The sequence below is a fragment of the Hibiscus syriacus genome, unplaced genomic scaffold (assembly GCF_006381635.1).
Source record: "Hibiscus syriacus cultivar Baekdansim isolate YM2019G1 unplaced genomic scaffold, ASM638163v2 tig00110597_pilon, whole genome shotgun sequence".
Classification (NCBI taxonomy): domain Eukaryota; kingdom Viridiplantae; phylum Streptophyta; class Magnoliopsida; order Malvales; family Malvaceae; genus Hibiscus; species Hibiscus syriacus.
Window position 1 is genome coordinate 5,560,789 of NW_024062795.1, and position 18,742 is coordinate 5,579,530.

General features: G+C 34.4%; 3 protein-coding genes across 3 annotated transcripts; 2 read left to right on the forward strand and 1 right to left on the reverse strand.

Annotated features, from left to right (window-relative positions):
* Nucleotides 1-3,897: 3,897 nt before the first annotated feature.
* LOC120134059 lies at nt 3,898-9,703 on the forward strand. Its single transcript, XM_039150538.1, has 6 exons — nt 3,898-4,367; nt 4,664-4,875; nt 7,721-8,003; nt 8,118-8,203; nt 8,289-8,380; nt 8,902-9,703. The coding sequence occupies exons 1-6, from the start codon at nt 4,071-4,073 to the stop codon at nt 9,132-9,134; spliced, it is 1,203 nt and encodes a 400-aa protein (XP_039006469.1). The 5' UTR covers nt 3,898-4,070; the 3' UTR covers nt 9,135-9,703.
* Nucleotides 9,704-9,943: 240 nt separating this feature from the next.
* Nucleotides 9,944-11,337, reverse strand: LOC120134271 (putative glutamine amidotransferase GAT1_2.1). Its single transcript, XM_039150729.1, has 3 exons — nt 10,561-11,337; nt 10,272-10,478; nt 9,944-10,183 (listed from the first exon to the last, which is right to left on the reverse strand). Exons 1-3 carry the CDS (start codon nt 11,335-11,337, stop codon nt 9,944-9,946), a joined length of 1,224 nt encoding a protein of 407 aa, XP_039006660.1.
* A 2,040-nt stretch (nt 11,338-13,377) lies between these two features.
* On the forward strand, nt 13,378-17,769 carry LOC120134057 (elongator complex protein 2-like). The gene is made up of 10 exons (XM_039150537.1): nt 13,378-13,660; nt 13,744-13,831; nt 14,106-14,191; nt 14,335-14,488; nt 14,824-14,984; nt 15,260-15,934; nt 16,058-16,379; nt 16,554-16,771; nt 16,977-17,154; nt 17,248-17,769. Exons 1-10 carry the CDS (start codon nt 13,517-13,519, stop codon nt 17,739-17,741), a joined length of 2,520 nt encoding a protein of 839 aa, XP_039006468.1. The 5' UTR covers nt 13,378-13,516; the 3' UTR covers nt 17,742-17,769.
* The last annotated feature ends 973 nt before the right edge of the window (nt 17,770-18,742 follow it).

The window sequence follows — 18,742 nt, forward strand, 5'->3', positions numbered from 1 at the left end:
TTTTATTTTATCATTAGTTGTTAACTTAGTAAAAAAAATTAACGTGACAGTTTATAAATTTGACATAATAATTAATTTAGTCTTTAACACTCATTCATTGTGTTTGTTAGATCCTCATAGTCATTGTAACAATCGAACATTCGATCGAATAGGATACGCTACATTCAATTTTCGAAACAGTGTCACAACTAATTTAATCACAATTTCAATCACGAATAATAATATTTTATCAACGAGGATTGTTTTGCAAACAATTTTAAAGTTGAAATGACATTTGGGTAAAATTATTCAAGCATTTAAAACATTAGTGGAATTCAATAGGGGTACCAGTACTGGTATGCTTATTGATACTCTTACTTTGATATTGAAATCTTGGAAATATATCGATACTATTTTTAGTTTCAATGTTTGGACAATCTTAAAAAAAATTATAGCATCGATACCTTATACATGATTTACTATTCCATTGCTTTTACTGTATTATCAACTTTTCAAATTCCACAAAAAATACCATATTAACCTACGAACAATCCATGCAAGTTTCATTTCATCATATCAATATGTTAATCAAGTTTTCATGTCAATTAGATTATCATGTTAGAATTTCATGCATTGTACATGCCAACTTGAGATGCTCTGGTTAACGAGCATAGATCATCTATGTACATGCCACTATAATATTGGATATATAGAAAGATATACTTTATGGATCATTAGTGACTCGTTATGCATGTAATAGCTTCTTGAACGATATTTCTTCAACATCATGGTCGTCGTTTCCTCTATTGCTGGTAGCTGTGAATTTTGATGAAGATATAGACTAAATTGAAGATAAGGTAAATTTTCGAGTTCAAATTATGAAGTTTAAGAAAATTAAAGACTAATGACATAGTTTCACCATTTCTTTGACTTGCAAATAAGATGGCAGAAGATAATGTTAGTTGTCGAACATTAAACAAACATATTCGCGAATATTAAATGATTATATTTGTGAATGTCAAATAAATATATTTAAGAATGTTAAACGAATGAACACAAACACCTTAAAAAATAAACAAACAAATACGAACATAATATTGAAAATTTAAATGAACAAAAATCGAATATGAACACCTTTAAAAATAAACAAACAAACACAAATATAATTTTATTCGTTCAAGTTAAATTCATTCACACCCCGTGGCGGATGCAAGGCTTGTTCATGGTGGACATAGAATTCGAATTTCTTTATATTAGTTGTTTACTTTATTACTGATACCACTCTAAAATTTTATTTATGTCTATTTCATACGAAATTTTTTTATTATTAATATATATGTGCTCACTCAAAACCATATTCCTAAATCCGTCATTGGTTACTTCCTTAAATATAAGCGGAAAAAAGATACAGCAATAGTGACAATTCAATGAGCAACAACTTTGACAACACGGCGAATGAAGCGAACTTGTGCATATGAGTTATGTGTGAAACAATCTAATGTATTGCTTCTTCATTCATACTTGCGCATGTTAGTGTTTCTACAACAAGTAAAGAGCGAAACCTTTAACAAAGGTTTCATAGAAACCATTATATTTAAATTCAGACGCAATAAGTACGAACTAAACTACTTCAATAGTGGAAATATTATTGTTATTCCTTAAGATATCATATTAAATACTATGTATGTAGGGGGTGTACGAGCGTTCAATATCAAATGGTTGAGAATTTTTAAATATATATTACCTTATATTCAAGGGCAGAACCAGAAATTTATTAAGGCGGAGTTAAAGTATCTTTTATTTTTCATAAATACAATTTTCTTTAATTGAGAAGGATATCTAAATATAGTTTTTTATTAAAAACAAATTTAATCTTTAATTGCGTAATTATTTTATCTAAAAATTATATAAATATATATAAAAAAAGATATGGATACATTATAATAATATTCTTTTATCATTTGAAAAAGTGGTATTTAATATTTTTTTAATTGAGTTAGTACTCAACCATTTATTACACTAAATAAAAAATTTCAATGTATAGTGTGAATATTTTTAACTAAAAACATTATTAGATTTAGTTGCGTTTAAATAATAAGGAAAATATAAAAAGAAATTTATAAACTTTTCCGTAAAAAATATAAAACATTTGCAAAATCGTTTTCATTTTTTCCCCATATGGAATACTATATAATTACAAATACAACACATGGTAAATATATTATTTTAAATTTTCTTAATCATGGTATAATTTTAAAAGATGCATTTACCATGCATCACATCACATGGGTTTAAAGATCAGGTTAAGATTTTTTGGTCAACACTATTTGATTAATTGCATAAATAAATAAATAAAATGACATGTGCAAAAAATTAAATAAAACAAAATAACCTATACCATGTTTCTTTGATAAATATCTCTCTCTTATCATATTAAGCAATCTCCTAAAAATTCTATATTTATGGAAAAAAGAATAAAATAATTTGATTTCTTACCTACTCTTTATTCTCTTACAAAATTGCTTTTTAATTTATTAAGCGCTAATTATTTTTGTGAATTATATCTACGTGAGGAGCCATCATAAGTAGGGATCGCAATGGGTCGGGTCGGGTCGGGTTTTTGGGCCACTCGACCTGAGAAGAAAGGGTTCTCCACCCGTGACCCGACCCGATCTGACAAAATTAATGTTTCACACCGACCCGACCCGACCCATATGACTTAGAAAACCCGACCTGACCTGACCCGAAATAAAAAAAAATTTAATTCAAAAAACAGTGACTTAATTAAAAAAATATATATGGTTCTCCACCCGTGACCCGACCCGATCTGACAAAATTAATGTTTCACCCGACCCGACCCGACCCGAATATATGACTTAGAAACCCGACCTGACCTGACCCGAAATAAAAAAAAATTTAATTCAATAAAAACAGTGACTTAATTAAAAAAATATATATATGGAGGGATATTATTGTAATTATCCCTAAATATATAAGATAAAATTATATATATTTTCGGGTCGGGTCGGGTCGGGTTTTTTACCCTAAACCCGACCCAACCCAACCCGAACAGTGCATTTAAAAAAACCCGACCCGACCCGACCCGAACCCGATTTTTTTTTTTAAAAAAATCTGACCCGATCGGGTCGAGTCGGGTCGGAACCCGTCGGATTCGGGTTGAGTTGCCATCCCTACGCGTACCAACCAAAAACCGCATTTCCGATTTTGCACAAAGAATTAATGAAAAGAAGGTTGTTAAACTTCAGCCCTTATATTTTATGAAAAATTTTAAAAAATAATTTGTCAGTAATACTATTAAACCATGACGTTAAACTGTTATTTTATGCTAAACATAAATTATTAGTGTTATTAATTTTTTTTCTAGTTCTATATATATTAATTATTGAACTAATGATTTTCTCTTTAGGGATTTAACGTCAATATTTAACAGTATAACTAATAAATGAACTAATTTTAAATAAATGAACTAATTTTAAAAATGGATATCCCTTGTTCCCATATGTAATGAGATAAGGGAGATGTAAGATAGTAGGCTGCCCCCAACATTAGGTTGAGAGCAGCTTCCGTAGGAGACCTCCGAATTATAAAAATGCCCTCCATGAGACTTGATCTCACGACCTCAAAGTTAAGAACATTGTGCTCTACCAACTGAGCTAGATGATCATTTCAATTTTCAAATGAACTAATTTTAAAGTTTTCATAAAATATGATGACAAATATTTGATAAATTAAAGTAAAGAGTCTAGTTATCTAATTTTCATAAAATGGGGGGATGAATTCACAATTATATCAAACAAAAATATAATTCTTATTGCGTCTTCTGCCCAGGCCCATCCTTTTTATTTAAAGACCGTCTCTTTTCCTTCCCATATTCATTGAGAACTTTCAAACATCCTTAATTTTTTTTTAATTCAGTGGAATTGACCATTTTACCCTTTACCTTCTCAATTAGATCTGTCCATTTCCCTTCCCTCCTATCATTTTTCTTTGATCTGCAAAGGAAAATAGGATCGCTTACTTCCAATTCTCAGTAAAGAAAAAGAAATCCAAAGGGAAAAAAATATATAGTTATGTTTGGGACAGGATTGGGGTTCAGGAGAGTCCGTGGAGAAGACCGGTTTTACAACCCGGCCAAGGCGAGAAGGTCGTTTGAGAACCAGCAAACTGATCAACTACGGAGGGCTCAAAGCGATGTTACGGTCACCCAATCGAATGTGGACCGGGAGACGGAGAAAGTCGTTGCTTCGACTGACCATAATAAACCGGTTTTGGTTCCCGTTTCAGAACCGGTCGTCTCTCCTTTGAGTAATTTGGAGCGGTTTTTGGACTCGGTCATGCCTTCCGTCCCCGCACTTTATCTCTCTAAGGTTTATTCAATCTCAAAATGATAAGATCCTTTTGTTAATTTTTAATTATTTTTTTCGTTTGTTCGGTTTAAGCTAGTTTCCGTTGTAGATTTTGAGTGTGTTCTAATTTGAAGTAAGATATATGTTGTTTTAATTTGACTGTTTATTGAGTAATGGAACTCAAAATCACTTGAAGACTGTGTAACTGTGTACATAAATCTATTTATGGTGCAATTTGCGATATTTTTTTGGAGATTGAGTATCTTATTTTTATTTTTTTCAAAAATGAGATTGATATTTGAAAATGGATGTGGCAGAGGACGATTAGAGAGTGGCGGACACGTGACGGAGAATTTCAGCCATATTTCATGTTAGGCGATTTATGGGAGACATTCAAAGAGTGGAGTGCTTATGGTGCTGGAGTCCCACTGATTTTGAATGATTGTGATTCTGTTGTTCAGTATTATGTACCTTATTTATCCGGTATTCAAATATATGTGGATTCCATGAAATTGCCTGCCAAGTCCAGGTAATTAATATATTGCTTGCATTGATTTATTTGGCGTTCACTTTAAACTTGTAGGATCTTAGTAGCTAGTTCTACATTGTTTGTTTACTTTCTGACTTTTGTTCTCTTTTGTTAGCTAGCTATGTGATGTTATTAACTTAATTTATGGTTTTATTCTGTCAATTTTTATTTAGTCCCACAGTTTCTGAGTGGTTCTTTATGCTTGAATGATTGTTATATTCCTATGTGGAGGGTTCTGCTTGCATTTAATTGAAATATCTCCTTTCTAATCTATTTATTAAAGCATGATTCTCTCCTTTGAATGTAATTAATAGCAATCTGTAACTGTTTGAGTTTGATTCTTATGGCCACAATGTCTCAAGTTTTATATGCTGCATGACATGGATTTAGTTGTTCTGTTGGTTCAAGTATTTTATCTGGTAAGGATAAAGGGGAATCTCTTTCACTTCTTTTATAGCATTAGCTTAGAGGTGAAAGCGGTAACAAGTGCGCCTATTGGCGCAAATAATAAAGTAAAAGTAAAATATCGTTCCCGTGAGGACTGAGGAGTATTGCCTAGTTCTTACTTAGTATTAGAAATGTCGGTCAAATTTATTTGAAGAGTCCAATTCTGTTTAAACTGAAAACTAGAAAACAAAGTGAAGTAAATTTTAACACTATCTTGTTGCAACAAAATTGACTATTTCAATAGCACAATAAGATATTTGAACCTAGAATTTCAACTCTTCTTTCTCACTTCATCGTCATCAATGAATGATCTCTCTAGATCACAACATAATTTGCTAATCTAGAGCACTAATTTTGATGTTGCTCGCTTGGATGGATGGATGGGCTCCTAATGCTTGATGAATTCCATCCTTGTGAACCCTTGTTTATGCTATATTTGGTTGAGTGGAGAATTCCCTTGGTCTTACCTTTGTTTACTCAAAGTACATTTTGTCTCAAGATCATGAGGAATAAGCTCAGCATTATCACTATTCAGCGTACAACTCATGACTGCCAAAGCAAGAAACGACAAAGGAGAAAAAAATGGAACTAAAAAGCAATAGAAAAAAAAATTGAATTAGAGTCAACTTGCTTAATCTAAATATTAGCATGTCTTGTTTCAAGTGATAAAATAGAAGTATCATTCCCAAGTGGAGTATTTTGCTTTGCTCACTAAGTACTAGGAATGTCACAAATGTCAACTCTATTCAAAGTATCCAATCGTCATTTAAATTCTAAAATAAAATTTTAACGAAGTAAGTTCAACACTGTCAAATTATAAAAGTACTAATGCATTTCATGAGCACAATAGAGAATTGAACATAGAATTACAACTCTTTTATCACTTCATCAAGATCAATGGCCACTCTCTATCATAACACCATAATTTGCTAATCTAGAGCAATAATTTGTCTGCAAGTATCTTTTGAAGTTTTGTAGATGTGTTAATCCCATACGACCCACACCCGTGACTATTGAATTAAGGATTAACGTTAGGATCAAGCTCTTGTTAGGCTATTCAAGGAAATTAGGTATATTCCTATCATAATTACCAATCAACTCTCTTCGTCTCATGCAATTGAATTAAACGAGGGTTATAGAATCAAAGGTTGCTTTTACTATCACCTTTTGAAGTTGTAAATATAAAATCAAATCAATCAATTGGTGATCAAGCGATTGAAGGCACTAAGGTTAGAATTGCATAAACAAATTAGGCATTTCTATAAAGATAATAAAACACAATCAAGAATTAATGAAGAGTTATTGCATTTCTAGATCAAGAAGTTTAGTTCTCTATTATATACAAAGTAAAGATCAAATTCATCGTTATGGTACAGTTGGAATCTAGGACCTAAATCAGAAAGCTTTAGAAGAAACTCTATCGAAGCCTCCTTGATCTCCTTTCTTAGATCTCCAAGGTTAACTGATATCCCTTTGAACTCGTAAGTCTTCTATGCTCTCAGAATAGGAAATAACTACCTTTAGTTTTTATTAACTAACTACTCCCCAGCTGCTACGCAGACACAATGGCTCTTCCGCGTGACCACTTCGCTTTGCTTTGCTCTCTTCAAACCCATCGGACACCTAAAACACATAAAAAAAAAAGAACCAGGATCAATTACTCATTATATTACTACTTAAAGCAACTAAAAATATATGAAATGCAGAATGAGAATCTTTAATTATTTTTATTTCTAAAATCAATCCAAAAAACTACTAAAACTCACATGCAGCTCAACTCATTTTAGTACCACACAGAGGACCATATAACTGTATTCTAGGGTTATCAGAAGCTAGGTTCTTGACTTGAGTCCTACCTGTCTTCCCTATCGCGAAATCCTTTGTGTTTTGTTCTAGTTCCTATTTAATGCAAAAGTGCTTGTGCTAAGCTAAATCTAACTTAGTCTTATGGTGACTTGAGTCCTACCTGTCTTCCCTATCGCAAAATCCTTTGTGTTATGTCCTAGTTAATATTTCATGCAAAAGTGCTTGTGCTAAATCTAACTTTCGGAGTCTTATGATGATAATTTTGAAGTGAATCTATTCTGTGTTAATTTTATAAGTGATCACCTGGAGTATTTCTTGTGGGAATACCAAGACAGTGATTTCTTTGTTTCCATTTTCTCACTAAGAAGGTAAACTTTCTGGCTGTATTTTTTTATTAACCCCCACCCCCACATTCTTTCCTTTGCCTCCGCGCATTATTATTTCTTGAGAAATATATTTGGTCTAAGCAAATGATTTTGATGTTGCTTCCATTTGTTTTTGACTCTGTAGCTTTTGTAGGAATTTGCATTAAGCGATATAATACAAAGTATGTTGTGTTATATGTAATTATGATTGATTCTCTTTATGATAGGCAACCAGGTCAGGATAGTGATAGTGACTTTAGGGACTCGAGCAGTGATGGTAGTAGTGATTGTGAACCTGAAAGAGGATCAAATGCTTTGAGAGAAACAAGAAATCTCCACATGGCAAGTGAGATATCTCGTAGGATGGATAGATTGTCCATGGGAGATCAGCAGATACTTCAAGAAGACTTATCTAGTGATGAGGGGGAATATGTCAATTCTCAAAGTTGTTTGATTTTTGAGTATTTTGAACGAAACCCTCCTTATAGCCGAGAACCTTTAGCTGACAAGGTTAATATGCAATATGCTCTTCTCTCCTCTCCTTTTTACAGCAAGTGGTCATTTAATGTGTGGATCAAGCTTTGCATTTTTTGGTCACTTCCTAAACTTAATATTCGGTAACAGATTGAAGATCTGGCCTTCCAGTTCCCTGAATTGAAGACACTAAAAAGCTGTGATTTACTATCTTCCAGCTGGCTTTCCGTTGCATGGTATTATTATTTATTTTCCTTAGACATTTGTTTCCAAACTTGTGTTTGACTACTTGACTGATAATATATACTGAAACTCTCTTAGGTATCCGATTTACAGAATACCTACTGGACCTACATTAAAAGATCTAGATGCTTGCTTTCTGACTTACCATTATCTTCATACACCCAGAGGAGGTAATATAGAATTTTATTTTAAATCTTATCATTTTCAATGTGTGTTTACTCGGAGTGATGCTAGGATTTTGTGTTAACTGATCTTTTCTGGCTGTCACTTGTAATTGTTAATCTTTTACATTTCTAACAACCTTTGTGAATTACTTTGTCAGATGGTGCTCGAGAGTCTTCCATATGGATCCATTATCTAATTGCTTGAATAATAATAAGATACTTTGAAAGTGTTGTAGTAGTCATTCTTTCTTCTTTACATCACTTTTCGTCAAAAGTTTTACCATGTTTGACTTCAAAGTAGTTACTGAAAATCTTGCTCTGTTTTACCAAAGTCCTACATTTAGTCCGTTGTTTTGGTGGGTAAAAATGTCTTTTACAGCAGCTTCTCGTACTTGATTGCATAACCTCATGTTTACAGACTTGCTTTTGTTCAGTAACAGTTTGTGTTTGCACGAGTGTTGGTAGCATATGTCTGTATTGGTAAAGATTTATCATCTGTTCCTTTTATGTAACTTGTCATATTTCAGGTGGAGAAAGTGCTCAGGCACCGATTGTGACATGCCCCAATTACATGGATGGTGTTCCAAAGATGTCATTGCCTGTCTTCGGTCTTGCATCATACAAGTTCAAGGGATCCTTGTGGATGCCTAATGGAACAACCGATTGTGCCTTGGCAAAAAACCTCTTTCAGGCTGCTGACAATTGGTTGAGACACCTTCATGTCAATCAGCCAGATTTCTCATTTTTCTGCAGCAGGTGATAGTCCGATATCTTTGTAATGGTAGTTCTATCACTCCAGAAGGGAAGTGCAATCATTACATGTCAAAATATTTCCTACAAACAAACTATATTTCCTCAGTATTGGAGGTCAAGGCCAAATGTTAAATTTGGGGTTGTAATAATTTATAAAAGAACAGAACTTGGGGGGGGGGGAAATGTCGTCCGACACGGAACCGTGCTGGATGGAAGGGAAGAAGTGAAGCATTTGCGATAAATAAAGGAATTGAATGGAGAAAAAATTAGACTCAGACGCTGATGTAGAGCCTGAGCTCAAGCCAGTGCGGAGGCGGTTTCCTTTCACTATCAGCATAGAATATATATTAGTTTCTTCTTCTTGCTTTTACTTTACCATGTTTTAATTTTAATTTATGGATAAGTTAAGAAAAACCAGGCCCTTTTTTCGTCCTGATGATAAAAAATGTAGGATTTCATGTTTTACTAGACATTATAGAGGGGATTTTGGTTTGGTTGCTTGCATAAGTGCGACCTTTGAGCTATCCCTTATATGTATTGTAATGCTAATAATGTTTATCAACATTTAATCATCTTTAATATATGTTTGGAGAGGATCGGTTTTTAATGAACGGATATCGTTCGGTGTTTCCAGTTCCTTGGCAATGATTAGCTTTGGTTCTACATTTTTATGGAAATGTAATCTATAGCATGAAGATATGATCTGCCATTGCCACTGAGTCATTATCATTTGCATGTTATTTCTTATATAAAAGTATTTTGTTTCTGAAATATTTGTATCTGGTAAAAATATAGAAGTCAAGCATGGTAAATATACTATAGGGCGCGGATTTTGAGCTTCGAGTCCAATGCCTCAAAACATATCTTCGACATGATCTTGTAGAATGCATCCAATTCGGCTAGTTGCTCGATTGTCATCTTCTCCATCACAGTCCTTGCAAGCTTCTGCCTTTCCTCATTCATATTCAACATTTTCTTGTACATTGAACCATTCCTCACTGTTGCTCCCATTTGCTTCAGCCTCTTCTCTTGCTGTAAACTCAATGCAGTGTTTTCCTACATTAACATCAATCAATGTTATAGGCCATTTTCAGGATGCATGGGATTCAAATCTGAAACATTAAATTAGTTTTGATTTGCTAACCTCCAGGAAATTGGCTCCGACTTGCAGATCGGGTTTGTATCGGGAAACAAATGTGTTTCCTGAACCATACATGCATCTTGCTATCGAGAAGCTTTTAATGATTTTCTTTCGTTTCTTCTCTATCTCCTGGTTCAACTGGAGAGTTTTCGGCATGGAAACTGAGCTGCCGAGTTTCTTCTTATAAGCAATCACTGCCTTCACAAACTCCTGCATTTATATAACAACAATCATGGATTTTTATATATAATGTAATCCTCTGCTCAAAACATAAGCGGCCTGAGTACCGTACCTGATACGCCGATGCACATCCTGAATAATCGAAAGCTTCTGAATCCGGTTGCCGCATTCGCTCGGGATGAAACTGAAGCCCCATGGTGAATTTACCCTCGTCAGGGTTGTATCCTTCACGATCATAAAACCCTTCCACCAAACCATCTGGTGCAAAAGCCATTGGCACAAAACGAGGAGCAAGTTTCTTTACACCTTGGTGGTGATAACTGTTCACCTTGATTTCCATCTCGCTTTCATCCAAACAATCTTCAAACCATCGGTGCAAAGGGGTGTCTTTCACTACCTTCACTGGATGCCGATGACCGTCATAATTATTGTAGTCCATATGAACAACTTTCCGCTCCCCCGAGTTTTTCTTCGACAGTTCTTTACCTATATCTTGATACAAAGTGCCTCCGCTCGCGACATTAAGGACTTGTGATCCTCTACATATGCCCAAATAGGGTATGTTCCTTTCAAGACACAACTTAGCAAGCCTTAACTCGATCGAATCTTTCTCTTTGTCAATCGAAGTATCACTTGCATGAAGTAGTTTAATCTCGTTGAGTTCCTCTACCGAAAAGCCCGACAATTCGGAATCATAAAGGGACGGATCAATATCCTCTCCTTCACAAAGAAGAACACCATGGATAGGCTCGAAGCTTTGAAGCAGCATGTGGACTCCGGTGACTCGAGGGACAATCACAGGCACTGCTCCATAGCGTACAATGAGATCTAGATGATATTCTCCTGCGCAAGGAGGATGAAGCTTTTGTAAGTATCTTGCAACATTCATGTTCATATATATATATATATATATATATATACACACACGTTAATTGACTAAGAAAAATTCTGAACAAATACATGTAAGAATTCCAGCCATAACTTAACATTTATTTGTATGCATGCATGCAGGGGATTCAAAAGTAAAATCGAAAATGCATTCATTGAAATCAATCAAAAGACAAAGGAATGGAACGAACCTACAAAATCCACAAACTTATTCTTCCGAACAGTTCGTCGAGAGACGATGAGAACCCTTGGAAGAATCATCGAGATATCGGAAGCCACAGACTCCATAACCAAGATAATGTGCAAGCAGCGATGAAGATTATGGTTTGCTCGATCTGTCGCAGATTTATTTGTTTAGTTTTGTTCCGAAATCAATAGGTGAAAAGGGTAGAGGATGTAAGCGCCGCGGATTTGCACATGCAAAATCTAATACAAGATGTTGCGATATTTAATAGACGTTTTTGTTTGGTGTTTAATGAATGATGTTGTTAATTAGTGTTTGCGTTAATTTAGGTTAACCTAAATCTCAGATTGGATTTATATTCAAAGTGATGTCGTGGAGATGATACAATACAAAGCAAACAGCAATTATTATCATTATCCACCTTACGTTGTTTTTAACAACGAGTCTAAATATAGACTGAAATTAATCTTTTTCTTTTGTACATTTAAATAATCTTAAAACGTGACATCTGTCTATGGATTTTATTAATTTCAAAATCTATAAAAGATTTTTTTTTTTAATTTTAAGTGAAAAAATTGAAACTTCTTAGAAAATTATGAGCACTTTAATTCTTATTAACTTCAAAAGTTATAAATTGAGGGTAATTAATCATAATTTTAATATTTTTTTATTTCAAGTAATTTTGATTGACGTAATAATAACTTTAATTAATTAATCACAAAACTGAAATTAGCGTTGTTTCGCATATAAAATATCGAGTTACAAATTTTACCGGTTCAAGTTTACCATGACCCTTTAATAATCATTCCACTTGAAGATCCAACAAACCCTAGATTCCAATTAAAATATCTGATGAAATCATGTGCTTACAACATTTTCTTTGGATAATCTATCCAATAACTTGGTGTTAAAGGTGTCAAGTTAATGGTTCATTTGATTCACAAAATATAATATTATCTTAAGGAATAAGATTTTCATAATATAACATTAATTGATACATTATCTTATTTAATTTATTTGATAGGATGTAAAACTACCGTATTTAATTTGAAGAATATAAAATATTTACATAAAAATATTTAACAACTTAAAAATTTATAATATTAAATTAAAAACATTTACATGAAAATTTATAAAAATTATTTTCGTTACATTATCTATATTTTACAAATAAAATTTAAATTTAATATATTATTAATATAATCAATATACTAAACAATGATTAAAAAATTATATAAGTAAGTATCTTATATTTATTTTTATTATGGTATATATTATATAATTTTAATTTTCAATAACAATGTTATTTTTTAGTAATTGGATAATTTAAAGTAAGGTAATTCTAAAATTTTGAGTTTTAACATGTTTATTATTGAACTAAACTGAGTAACTTATAATTGCTTTCATTATCATAAACTTGCAAATCAAACTTCTTATGAAAAATAAAGCTCAAATTTTAATCAAATTTATATTATCTTAATTAAATTTACGTCATGAGCTAGATATTTAGATAGCATGTATAAAAATAATATTAAAGACATTATAAATAATAAATATAATACTAATAAAAATATATTAAAATATTATTTAAATATATATAACACTATTTAAATATTTAATTAATATAAAATAAAAATATTTAATAAATTTATACTTCAAATAATTAGCGATTGATGATACATACGATAAAATAGATAAAATGTTGAAATTGTGAGGATTAGATTGAAGCAATTTAGATGTTTATAGATTATTTGAAAATATAAGCAATAGTTTAAGGATATTTGTGTCGAATTACCCAAATGTTAAATTACGTTAACTCGCCTTAATTCAGTTTCTCTTTCCAAAACCCTAAAACCTTCCGAACCTCCTTTGCCATACGAACTAAAGAAAGCTATACTGGGCAGTGGGCAGAGCTGAACTCAACAGTTTTAGTTGCCGCCCTCTCTCTCTTCCTCCCTTTTCATTCTCTTTTTTACCCCATTTTTGTTTTCTAAAAATGTCTGTTAATGTCAGTAAAGCAGAAGCAAAAAACTTGTTCATAGCAGCAGGTTGCAACAGAATAGTCAACAACGTTTCGTGGGGTGCTTCTGATTTGGTCTCTTTCGGTTCCCAAAATGCTGTCGCTATTTTCTGTCCCAAGGTTCCTCCTTTATCTTCTTCTGGCCATCCATGTGTTATTTGATCAAAAGCTTCTTCTTACTTGTCTTTGTATATGTATTGCAGTCTGCTCAGATTTTGACAACACTTCCGGGTCATAAGGCAGTTGTGAACTGCACCCATTGGCTTCCAAGTAACAAGTTTGCATTCAAAGGTGCAGTTTTGATTCTATTGTTTTATTTGCAAAAGGATATATAAATTTATCAAATTGGAACATGTTTTTGCTTGGTTTTTTTATGAATGATGAGGCGAAGGAAAAACAAATTTGGGTTTTGTAATTTGTTCATTTTGGTTTACAGTTCTTCTGAGTTAAGTTTGTTTTGATTCTAAAGTGTTGTTAAAAAGTTCCAGTGTTTTGTAATGCCTTTGGGAGGATTTGAACCATTTATTGGTATGGTAATGAACTCTTTTCTGTTGTTTATTTCCAGCGAAACACTTAGAGCGGCATTATCTATTGTCCGGTGATGCTGATGGTACTATGATTCTATGGGAACTTTCTGTTGCTGACACTAAGGTATTCACTCTGCAAATCTCTTGTTAAGATTGATTATATGGGAACTATTATTTGAAAGCATTTGGCATGTTAGTTTTTATTGGATCTTATAGTTAAGATTGTTTTATGTTGATTCTTCCTACTTTACCCATTTTTTTTTACAGTGGAGGCATGTTTTGCAATTGCCGCAATCGCATAGGAAGGGCGTAACATGCATTGCTGCGTTTATGGTTTCTCAAAGCGATGCGATATTTGCTTCTTCTTCTTCTGATGGCACTGTTTGCGTATGGGATTTTGTGCTTCCAACTACTTCTGGGGGTGAGTCAAATGTTTGAAGAAACTTAGTTTAACCATTTTGCATTTGCAGCTATTGTTAGTGTAAAATATTTTGCTTTCCACTGTTCTATGACTTGCCACAATTGTAAAAATAGTTATGTGCTGCCCATAGTACTAAATTGCGGCCACAATGCAGTCTAACGGCCACTTCATAATGATTTTCAAGGTCACTGCGACTGCAACCGCAATTTAGTACTATGGTTCTGCCTCTGCATCTAAATTGCTAGTTATCACTTGTAATCTTCTTTAGATCTTGTTTTAGACAGATGTGTTAATGTGACGTTATTCGGTTGAAACCTTGATTGTATTTCCTCTAGGTGAATGTAAAATTACATGTCTGGAAACTCTTATTGTTGGCTCAAGACCTATGGTGACACTTTCACTTGCACAATTGCCCGGAAATGAAGGGCTTATAGCCCTGGCAATGGGGGGATTGGATAACAAGATATACCTTTATTGTGGGAAGAGGACTGGAAAGGTACCGTCTTCTTATTTTTTTTCCGTTTGTTTTCATGTATACTTTATTTCCTATTGATATCAACTCAATATATATTTTTATTCGAAATTGGTTGACATTCAACAGATAATCATTTCTCTCGGTTCTCTTTATCTAAGGCCATGCGTTCTAAAATGAATCAGCATACTCAATAATCCCCCATATTTTTCAACCATGGGTTTTCTGGTCCCCCTTGAATATTTCTTTGTGGCCAATAAATAAAAATATCCTTTTTATTTTTAAATTTGCATGTGCAGTTTGTTCGTGCTTGTGAAGTAAAAGGGCATACAGATTGGATCAGGAGTTTAGATTTCTCGTTACCTATATTTAGTGGTGAAAGCGAAAGTATTCTACTTGTAAGTTCATCTCAGGACAAAGGTATACGCATATGGAAGTTGACTCTCCGAGGTTCTCTAGCTGACGCAGAGGGTACACATAAAAGAGGCGAAATAAGCCTGGCATCTTATATTGAAGGTCCTGTTTTCGTAGCCAGCTCATTCTCTTACCAAATATCTTTGGAATCTCTTCTGATTGGACATGAGGATTGGGTATATTCGGTACAATGGCAACCACCTTCAGCGGTTGCTGAAGAAGCGGTTGGCTTCTATCAACCCCAAAGCATCTTGTCTGCATCGATGGATAAGACAATGATGATCTGGCAACCGGAGAGGAAAACTGGTATTTGGATGAATGTTGTCACTGTTGGGGAATTAAGCCATTGTGCTTTAGGCTTTTACGGTGGCCATTGGAGCCCTGATGCAGGTTCTATCTTGGCGCATGGATTTGGTGGTGAATTCCATAAGTGGAAAAATGTCGGTGTTAGCTCAGATAATTGGCAACCACAGAAAGTACCTTCTGGGCATTTTGCAGTAGTGACGGATATCTGTTGGGCAAGGTGTGGTGAATACATACTGTCAGTAAGTCATGATCAGGTAAGATGTCATCCTTGTTAAAGATGTAGGCGAGAGGTTGAGATAGCAGTAGAATTAATGTGCATTCCTTAAAACTTTTGTGAAATTAAACAGCAGTGTTGATGCTTGAATCTCTTGTTTCAGACAACTCGTATTTTTTCTCCATGGCACAATCAAGATCCTCAGTCTAATGAGGACTCCTGGCATGAAATTGCTCGGCCTCAAGTTCATGGGCATGATATTAATTGTGCAACTATCATTCAAGGGAAAGGGAACCATCGTTTTGTTAGTGGAGCAGACGAGAAAGTTGGCAGAGTATTTGAAGCCCCTTTATCTTTCTTGAAGACATTGCATCATGCTACTTCAGAACAGTCAAGTTTTCCCGAAGACTTCCAAGCAGATGTTCATGTCTTGGGTGCCAATATGTCTGCTCTTGGTCTATCACAGAAGCCTATTTATGTAAATGGTTAGTTTTGTAAATAACTAACATCGAGATCCTTAGGGATACACCCCATCTTTTCATCGCGTTACTGTGTGCTCAGGTCTTATCGTTTTTTTTTTGTGTTTCCATTCGAGGCTGAAACTTTCTTACCTCTATATTTGTAAGGAAATTATTTGACAGGAAATTTTTTCCTTGCAGCAACCCATGAGGTCCATGATAATCCCGGAAATGACGGTCTTGACACTCTTGAATCGGTTCCTGATGCTGTTCCAGTTGCTTTAACTGAACCTCCTATTGAGGATCAACTTGCATGGCATACATTGTGGCCAGAATCACATAAACTCTATGGTCATGGAAATGAGCTTTTTTCTTTATGCTGTGATCATGAGGGAAAACTCGTTGCTTCATCGTGTAAGGTACGCGCCTTTCTTATCACTTGGCTTACTTGAAATTTAATTCCGATTGGTTTGGTAAGGTGGGTTGTCTTTCTTCACATTGATCATGAAACCATACAAGTCATGTGAGTTCGCAATGTGACTGACATTGGTTTAGCAGTGCTGAAGTGATCAGCCATCATACAGAAGTCCTCCGATTGTTTCTTATAGTGTACTTCGTTTGCAGGCCCAGTCTGCAACAGTTGCCGATATATGGTTATGGCAAGTGGGTTCATGGAAAGCTGTCGGTCGTTTGCAGTCTCACAGCTTAACAGTGACGCAGATGGAATTTTCTCACGATGACAGCCTTCTTTTGGCAGTCTCGCGGGATCGCCAATTCTCTGTTTTCAAAATCAATAGAGGAGGTACCCTGATATCTTCTAATTGTGTTCTAATACTGTTTACTCACATTAATTGAATGTCGATTATATATGACTGTCAGTTTTTTTTATCTGTAGGCATGGATGAAGTTGATTACAACCTTATGGAGAGGAGGGAGGCACATAAAAGAATAATATGGACATGTTCGTGGAACCCTTTTGGTCATGAATTCGCAACGGGTTCTAGGGACAAGACGGTGAAGATTTGGGGGGTGGAGAAAGCATCTACAGTTCAACAGCTTCTGACTTTACCGCCGTTCAACAGCAGCGTCAATGCCCTGTCTTGGGTTGGTCTCGACCGACAAAGAAATCACGGTATTCTTGCAGTCGGAATGGAAACTGGACTCCTTCAAATTTGGAGCCTTCATGTCGAAAGAGGCGATGACAGCATTTCAACGCCAAGTGTGACCGCTGCTCTGATCATCCGGCTCGATCCTTTCATGTGCCATGTTTCTGCAGTTAACCGTTTGGCGTGGAAGAACCGTGAGAAGAATGAAAATTGCAGAAGCCTCCAGCTTGCTTCATGCGGAGCTGATAATTGTGTGAGGTTGTATGAGATAACCGTCGACTAACCCGAAAATCCTTATGTGTGACTACTTGAATAGTAATAATATTTAGTGTCAAACTAGAAAAAATAAAATAATAATATTTTGTATTTTTATCGATTTTAATATATATATATATATATATATATATATATATATCTTATACTCGTATCACTAATAACATTTAGTGACTTCTCAAATCGTTACATGATAATGTAAGCTCATTGTCACCTTCGCTTCATTCTCTTTCGTCATTATTAATTGAACTTATCTTCAAATCTCATATATTAACTTGACCAGTTTTAGTTACTTCTTAAACGAGTTGTTAATAAAATTTATTGATTCAAAAACGATTTATCACGAATCTGATCGATAAATAATCGTAGAAATTTTATTTCCCATCTACATACACTTTATAATATGCAAAATAATCATGCAATACTAAAATGAAAAATACAGCGCTTTTGCGTTTAACAGTTAATGATTTAAGTTTGAAATTCGATTCAAGTTTTAATCCAAAACAAATGGCAAAAGCACGTGCTTTAAAACGCACTTTATTTTTTATGGGTGACTAAATGACAAGCTACGAGGATTCTGTTAAGCCAAGTCTTCCTCTTCCTGAAGCATCCTTGCTATCTCTGTTGGTGGCGTAGCGAGGCAGTGGACCTCACGTCCATAGGGATTGCTAGTTTGGCCAGTTTATCTGCGATTTGGTTGCCTTCTCTTCGGGTGCGGAGAAATCTTACTGTCCATTCTCCTTCTCTTCGGGTGCGGAGAAATCTTACTGTCCATTCTTTCTTCAGGATCTCACGGATGTGGAGCGCAACTGAGGGCTCTCCCCTTCCAGCTTTCGGCTTCATCAGTATACAATACGAACAGCTTCCATGCTGTCAAGTTCAACTTCTAGGTGAGTAATCCCTAGCTCCCATGTAAAACGCACTTTATTGATACTTATAAAAGACACGTTTTGTCGGGGCAAAACTGCCCTTGCATATGGGAATCTTTAATTCCCAAGATAGTGTCATCAG

Coding starts and splice junctions, on each gene's coding strand:
- LOC120134271 (XM_039150729.1), bottom strand. CDS start 11,337: ATGAATGTTGCAAGATACTTACAAAAGCTTCATCCTCCTTGCGCAGGA. Junction 10,479..10,560: donor GATGTGCATCGGCGTATCAG/GTACGGTACTCA, acceptor ATATAAATGCAG/GAGTTTGTGAAGGCAGTGAT. Junction 10,184..10,271: donor TCGGAGCCAATTTCCTGGAG/GTTAGCAAATCA, acceptor ATGTTAATGTAG/GAAAACACTGCATTGAGTTT.
- LOC120134059 (XM_039150538.1), top strand. CDS start 4,071: ATGTTTGGGACAGGATTGGGGTTCAGGAGAGTCCGTGGAGAAGACCGG. Junction 4,368..4,663: donor CCGCACTTTATCTCTCTAAG/GTTTATTCAATC, acceptor TGGATGTGGCAG/AGGACGATTAGAGAGTGGCG. Junction 8,204..8,288: donor AGCTGGCTTTCCGTTGCATG/GTATTATTATTT, acceptor AAACTCTCTTAG/GTATCCGATTTACAGAATAC.
- LOC120134057 (XM_039150537.1), top strand. CDS start 13,517: ATGTCTGTTAATGTCAGTAAAGCAGAAGCAAAAAACTTGTTCATAGCA. Junction 13,661..13,743: donor TCGCTATTTTCTGTCCCAAG/GTTCCTCCTTTA, acceptor TATGTATTGCAG/TCTGCTCAGATTTTGACAAC. Junction 14,192..14,334: donor TTTCTGTTGCTGACACTAAG/GTATTCACTCTG, acceptor TTTTTTTTACAG/TGGAGGCATGTTTTGCAATT.